The sequence below is a fragment of the Dermacentor silvarum genome, chromosome 11 (assembly GCF_013339745.2).
Source record: "Dermacentor silvarum isolate Dsil-2018 chromosome 11, BIME_Dsil_1.4, whole genome shotgun sequence".
Lineage (NCBI taxonomy): Eukaryota > Metazoa > Arthropoda > Arachnida > Ixodida > Ixodidae > Dermacentor > Dermacentor silvarum.
The window spans coordinates 83,579,116-83,586,525 of NC_051164.1; the positions used below are offsets into that span (position 1 = coordinate 83,579,116).

Here is a 7,410-nt window from a genome sequence, read left to right on the forward strand (position 1 = left end):
ATCTCAAAGGCCATATGCCATAGTCACGCGTATCTCTCGATTTCACCGATGTGACGCTGACATATCGAAGGTTTCCCTCGTTAGGCTTCGTTTCGTTTGAAACGAGAAGCGATCTCGAAAACTCCACAAGGTTATCCGTGATATACTGTCGTCGAAGCGGCCTGAGACTAAGCGAAAGCCGTTTACGCAGTCATTTGCTACGAACGAAGCGAATTCTACAAAAGCCACGCCAAATTCAATTCGAAGTGGGCAGCGCGGCCCGCCGCCATGTTACAGTAGCCATGTTTTACGTACGTGGCTTGCGAGAAGGCTCTTTTGTCGCTTAAGTAGCGAGCCGCCCATATGCCGCACCTACGCGATGCTTCAGCTCGCGTTTTTCTCGGATGTGCCAGTGAACTACGCCCTGCAAACTTCAATCAAACGTCTTTCCAAAACACGGCGGTACGCAAGGCATCATGTTGCGGGTATGCATGGGCAGAGCACCATCGGGAAGCGAAGCCTCTAACTACCTAGACTACACAAAGTAAGCAGTGACCACATATTATTAACTAGAACATTGAGGCAGAACAACCAACAAGGAGGTGAAACAGCGCTGGAAAACAAGCGTTTGAAACGAAGGTAGGAAATAGCCGAACAGTAAACCAAGCGTCAACAACCGAAACTCCCGTCGACGGGCGACCGACGGAAGTCAACCTCTGCGCTGTGGTCCGATTGGTCCACGCTCTCCGCCGCGCGCGACGACTTCCGGCGGCGGCGGTTCGCTGGGCGGCGAATATCTGGAGCGAGTGGATCGGCGGCGAACAGTCATTTTTCTGACTTCGGGCGGCGGGCGGCCGTCGCTGAGCGGCCGTCGCCGAAAGTTCGTCGCCTTTTCGCTCCATGGAGGTTGGCCTTAAAGTCCAACGGCGATAAAATCATCGCCGCGCGCCGTATGCTGTATGTGCGAGTGAAAGCGCGCGAGGGACGCGAGGGACGCGCGCTTTCACGAAGAGCGAACGCACAGTGGAGAGCAAACGCGACTTCTTCCGTCGTGCGAAAGGCCGTGGGGGGATGGGAGGGAGGGAGGGAGGGGAGGCGACGTTTAGCTGCGGCACCAAATGCGTATCTTGCGATCGGGCGCAAGGGGAACTGGCGAGTCAATCTCCCACGCGAAAGGAGGAAAGCGGGAAGGCAGCACGGGAGGGAGGGCACGCGGCTTCTACTCTGCCAGCAACTGCGTACTTGTACTTTGCGCAGCTGAGGGCTGTCGCGCGCACCGTATCCCGAAAACCGTATCTTACCTTTGTATGCGCTGTGTTTTCGCGGCTCAGTTTCCGTTGAAGCGCTAGACCGCACGAACCTTCGGTCGAACCGCAGTGGTTGTCTGCGGTCATCGAGTGTGATCTATTCATGTTTGCTTGTGCGCGCTGACACCATGCTTGTTAATTCAGTTAGTAAGCGAATATGTCCAAGTTTGAGCAGCTGATAAAACTCCTGTCCTTACTTCGTATAGCTCTCTACTAGTAAATTGGCTATTGCAATTGATACTTCGCTTTTCGAGCGAAACAGCGACTTTTTTATATGGAGATTTAGGTTCTGCGAGCCCAAAATAAGGTACCTCGCCCAGCAAACCGCGCTTGTTAAGTTAAGCGACGCAAACCACTGGACTAGCAATAGAACGGGAAATGAATACAAAAGAACGTGCGTAGGGCGTGGGGTTTTGGGTACGCAAAGACGCTTGGGTTGCACTTTCTAAGACTTTCTACTTTAATTCTGCATATCCATAAATAACACAGTTCATTCCCCACTCCCCTTTTGTTCTCTTGGCTTCAATGTCTACCATGGCTTCAGGTCGTTGTTACAAAATATCGAGTCAATCGTTTTCGTCACTTCCTCTTGCCCGCGGTACTTAATACATCTAAGAGAGAGGTCCAAAAGAAGATGAATGCTTGAGATGAGGAACAGCGGCCAAACAATTACGTATCTGGAGCCAACCTTGCGGCAAGGGAACTTGTCTTCATAGAAGACAACTCCCCTTTGTCTTAAGAGGAAGCTTTAGCTCGGGTGCTCCTACCTATATACTTGTAAAAGGAGAATTAGTTTTTCTCGGCACCCACTGCACAAAATTTGCCGAGGTTTGTTGCATTTAAAAGAAAAACTTAAAATCTGGTGACTGTTGGTTTCAAATTTTTAGTTTAGGTCGCAAATTTTTTTATCGGGATTTGGCAATAATCGCAAATTTTCAGAAAACGAAACTATCGAATTTATAACTCTGTAACCCAGCAATGAAAACTGATATCACAATTTTTTCCGCGTGTGAGGGAAAACCCATCCTCGAAGACAAAATACTTTTCACGAACGTTGGCTCCAAGGACAACTCGTGTTCGACCACTGTTGTTCATATCCATGTAGGTGTTTCTTGTGGCCGTGTGATGCCGTGTCGATGGAAGGACGCATCCCAACATGAAACATAATGACTGTTTATTAGCGTAGTAGCAGCGGCCGGGCGAGCATACCGCCGCTGCGCTCGAACGGTTAGCGAAGGAAGAAGGCTTCGAGCTTGGCAGCTTGGGTTTATATCCACCGTCGGTGACGTAAGCCTCCGGTGACGCTGCGGTGGCGCTGTCCCTTATCGGAGGCGTGGTGCAACATGCAGCCGTGTCACGCCGGGCTAACAAGTGGCGAGGCGGAGGCTGCGCCGGTTTGTGCGCAGTGTGTCGTCACAAGCCTCTAGACGTCATTACTGGGTCGTCGTGATAAAACGTGTAGAGATGCAAGCTTCTCACTCTTTTTCTCTCCCTAGCCTTTTAACACAAGTTCTTACTCCGGCGGCGTAGAAGAAAAGCATGCTTTCCGTTTCTATTGACTCCATGTGATAACCGCGGTATTCTCAAACGATCCTCGACTCGAAGCTCTTACTTCACTAAGTTGATCACAGCGCGGCCTCTCGACTGATGAAGACACTACACTTCCCAAGAATAGTCATGGATTACCATATAGTACAGTGGCCACTTCTGTCAGAGGGCGGCGCTGTTGTCTACTTTCTTGAGTCGAGATGAAGTGTTGAGTGCAAGGGCTATCAACAATACGGGGGATAAGTCAGCTCTTCTCTACCTTTTCGACATATTGGCTTTCCAGACGACCTCCATCCACCAGCTTCCCTTCCATCACGGACATAAGCGCCCCCAGGATAAACGTTGGTGTTCCGGTAGGGCGACACGCACCTCTCTTCACGCACTATTTCCTTTTTCCAGAAGCATACGGCATTCTAGCACGACACTGCCGCCGAACAGAAGTCCTTCTGTGTGCCCGAAACAAACACATGAAAGCACAAGTATCCTCTAACGCAGTCTTCTCGGCCACTTCTAGGAACGACCCAAATATTCACTCGAACAACTGAACAAACGAAGGCGTTTCTTTAGCATTTTGCATGACGTAAAGGAAGCCGGGTGAGAGAGCGCCTGACCTTAGCACACGTGCGAGTTTTGCGCACTCGCGCTAGCAAGCGCAAGGCGAGCGTCTCTTGAATGTCGCGCCGCCACTAGAGGGCGTATGTACCGTCGACAGTGGCGGCACGTAACGATCTTCTGCGTGTCGTTACGTACGAACACGCCAGCGCTCGTAGTCGGCGCGACGGCAACACTGAGCAAACAACGCTTCTGTACCGTCGGCAAGCCTCAGCTAGAAGACGACACCAAGAAACCGTTTGTGCCTCTGCCGCCGTTCAAGGGAGAGCGCGCAGCGAGAACACGTGGCTCCCTCTATGTGCGACCGCCCGAGTAATCGTTGGGACGCACGCGCGCTCCGCGCTTCACGCCCGCGGTCACGGGCAATTTCACGACACTCGACGCCGCCTTCTCCCGCCTCCCTAGCGCCCCCCATGCTACCCCCCCTCCCCCCCCCACCCCCCTTTCTTTGCGCCTTCTGGTCCATCGATTCCTTACTTCTACGGTAGGTTTGGTACCTCGGCTTACTGCCGTTCTTCGTTATCCTGCATTCGATGATTGTTTCGTTCAGTTGTTCGCCATCTGTGATCTGCGTCCTCTTCGTCGACGCGTTCCTTTCCCCGCTGTCTGTCTACTCCTTTAACGATAAGCTGACCTTTGCTCCCTGAGTCAAATGAACTAATCGACTGCAGCTTTATTTCCTTCCTTCTTTCTTTCTTTCACCCATTTCATTCATCCTCATCGCCTGACTTCGTTCTTCGTTTCTTTTATACTTTGTCTTTTTCCTTCATAGTATTCATTTCTCGCTTGCTTCATTTCCTTCGCTTTCCTTTTATTTGCTTTTTTTATTTCTTGTTTGCTTTCTTCCTTGTTTTATTCCTACCCTCGAGACCTCAACAATATACAGGGTGTTTCAGCAAACACTTTCAAAATTTATTTAAAGTTGCCTGTGGCAGATAGCCCAATTCTAGATAATTAGCTGGTCTACTCGAAGAGGCGGACATTACTTGCACAAGAAATTGAAATGCATAGTTGACTAATTAACAAAAATTCACTAATTAAGTTTTAAACTAAATATATGATGGCCCATATTGCAATTTACAAATTGTAGCCGAAGAGTTCGCAAGGCGGATCCACTTGAAATTAATTCTCAGGACGACACGAGTTTCGAGATATTAATTCCGGAACTTTGCGGAGAAATGCATAGGCGTTCCAGTTAATTGTGTGCTTCAGTGCATAAAGCGACGTTTTGTTAAGAAACTAACTTGGACGCCAATGCATTTCTCCGCAAAGTTCCGGAATTAATATCTCGAAACTGGTGTCGTCCCGAGAATTCGTTCCAAGTGGATCTGCCTTGCGAACTCCACGGCTACAATTTGTCAATTGCAATATGGACCATCATGTAATTAGTTAAGAACTTAATTCGTGAATTTTTGTGAGTTAGTCAAATATGCATTTCAATTTCTTGTGCAAGTAATGTCCGCCTCTTCGAGTAGACTAGCTCATGAACTAGAATGGTGCTATCTGCCACAGGCAACCTTTAAAAAAGTTTCAAAGTGTTCGCTGAAGGACCCTGTATATTATGTCAAAGGAGACAATATGCATGATCATATACATATATTTCGAAATTGTTTTCTGTGTGTGCGCAGCGAAAAAAAGAAAAAAAAAGTGACCAGCCTATGGCACAATGTTTACGTAGAACCCCGCTTCGACTCTGCACCGAAGAACACGGCACCGACGGCGCCGCGGCGCGAATTTCTGTGCAATTTCGTGCATTTTAGACCCTAGTCTGTCTATTTTTTTTCTCTTTTTGGCAATGAAATTTCACGATGTTTCGCTTAATAACGCTCAATTTCAAACTTAATTTCATATATATGTACATACCTATATATACTTCATTGAGAAGCAACCACATGTGCTACATACAGTTCATAGATCGCAGGCAACACAACCGAAGATAAAGAAACCACTCTCACTACTCACCTTAGTGGCCAGAATATAGTGTGTCAAATGCCAAGGAAAAATGTAGGTATTCGTCATGTCATCCAATCAAACATTAAGATCCATACTGCTATGGGGCAAAGTACGATGTGATTTCTGCATGGAAGGCGTCGCAGATCTGAACCTATTTAGCACCGAGCGAGCGCATTGGCACACAGTAGCCTCAGCGCGCCGCTTTCGCTCGCGACAAAAACATAGTACCGCTCACTGGGAGCATGAAGGTGCGCAAAAAAATGTGAGCTTCAGCACAAACAAACACCGACAAGTTGCCGTTGTAAAATATGAAGCAGTTATTCACTGTTAAGCGTCGCAGATACAAAGACGACTGCCCTGCGAAGCGACACTTCAGAAGTGTCACAGAAGTGACACTTCTGTGACCGGACTACTTGCGCAGGTTCCGCATGCTACGTGCGAAGCGGAGCACAGTAAAGGTCATACGCTTCCGGAACCTATGACGTCATGGAGCATTCGCGCTACAACTCGAAGATGGCGCCCGCCGCTAATCTTTCGCGTTCTTTTGACTTTTCGGCCAAACTGAGCCTCAGTAGCGCACCCATATCTCTGGTCAAATTTTTGTGGCCGGGGGGGGGGGGGGGGGAGGGGGGAGGGGGGAGGGAGGGGGGGGGGAAGCAAGCACTTGCATAATATGCAATGTCCTTGCTTTAGCCAGAGGAATCCAACAGCAAATAAAGTACCTAATAATAATAATAATAATAATAATAATAATAATAATAATAATCAATCAATCAATCAATCAATCAATCATGTTTATTTAACGTGCCCAGGAACAACCCTAAGGTCTGAGTGCTGGCACACGCATACATTACAAAGCAAAAACAAGACACTCAGGGAAAAATCATTAAAAAATAAATGAATAAAAATAAAAATTCTGAAAAGAAGAGAGTACGGACAACAAAGCGCAAAGTAAATACAAAAGAAAAAGGAGGAGAAGGGCGCTTGAACAATACATGAAATTATAATACAAGGCAAAGCTCCGAAAAGAACGATGACAAGGAATTATGAAAGATATCAAGTTCACGAAAGTAAGCGTTATAAAGATTCTGTATTCTGTGGGCAGTTGAGTGTTCGTGATGACAGGCAGGAACATGGAAAGGTCTATGTTCTCTGGTGATCTTGCGTGGGATGCGGAACATGACACAGCTGAGAAGTTCGGGACACGTGAGGTTACCATGAAGGAGTTTAAAGAGAAACAGAAGGTCAGCCCGATTACGTCGGTCGCGAAGTGAAGGCAATGACAACAATCCAACAGTGCTAGTACAGGGTGCAATGTCCTGGTTTGCAAAGCGGTGATTATATATGCTTAGAAACTTTTTCTGGACACGATCTATAATGTCACTGTTGGATTTAGAAGAGCCATTCCAGACGACCGACGCATATTCGAGTTGAGGAAGACAGATGGTTGTGTATAATTTGCGGAACGGTGTAGGAGACTTGAATTCTCTCGATAGTCTGCATACAGAACCAAGAGAGCGCATACCCCGCATTGCAACACGCTTAGTGTGAGCCGAAAAGTGTAAGGTTGCATCAAAAAGTACACCAAGATCATTGATCTCGCAGACCTTACACAACAGCACAGAATCTATAGAATAAGAAAAAGAAATACTTGCTGTTTGCGTGTGAAAGTCATGACTTGGTCTTAGCAGCATCAAGGTAAGGTTATTATCCTTGCACCATTTAGAAAAGGAAAACAGGTCAGACTGCAGGGCGCGACAGTCATCAACAGTGTGAATTTTCTTAAAATCTTGATGTCATCGGCATATAGGAGGAAGAAGAGTTCCGAATAACAAAAAAACGTCATTAATAAAAATTAAAAAAAGGAGTGGTCCTAATACTGACCCTTGAGGGACGCCGCTAGTTGCCAAGTAAGAAGAAGATGTTTGGCCATTGACGTTAATATAACACGATCTATCAAGAAGATAACTGCGCAAGAGATTCACAACTGGCGAGTCAACATCAAAGTGCG

The 7,410-nt window shown here is 47.3% G+C and overlaps 1 protein-coding gene across 1 annotated transcript in view; it reads left to right on the top strand.

Moving 5' to 3' along the window:
• The first annotated feature begins 5,641 nt into the window (after positions 1-5,641).
• The window catches only part of LOC125941331 (uncharacterized), a 7,104-nt gene continuing 5,335 nt past the window's right edge, over positions 5,642-7,410 (top strand). The window contains exon 1 of the mRNA XM_049658363.1: positions 5,642-5,647. Coding sequence (XP_049514320.1) covers positions 5,642-5,647 — 6 coding nt within the window. The remainder of the gene's footprint in view (positions 5,648-7,410) is intronic.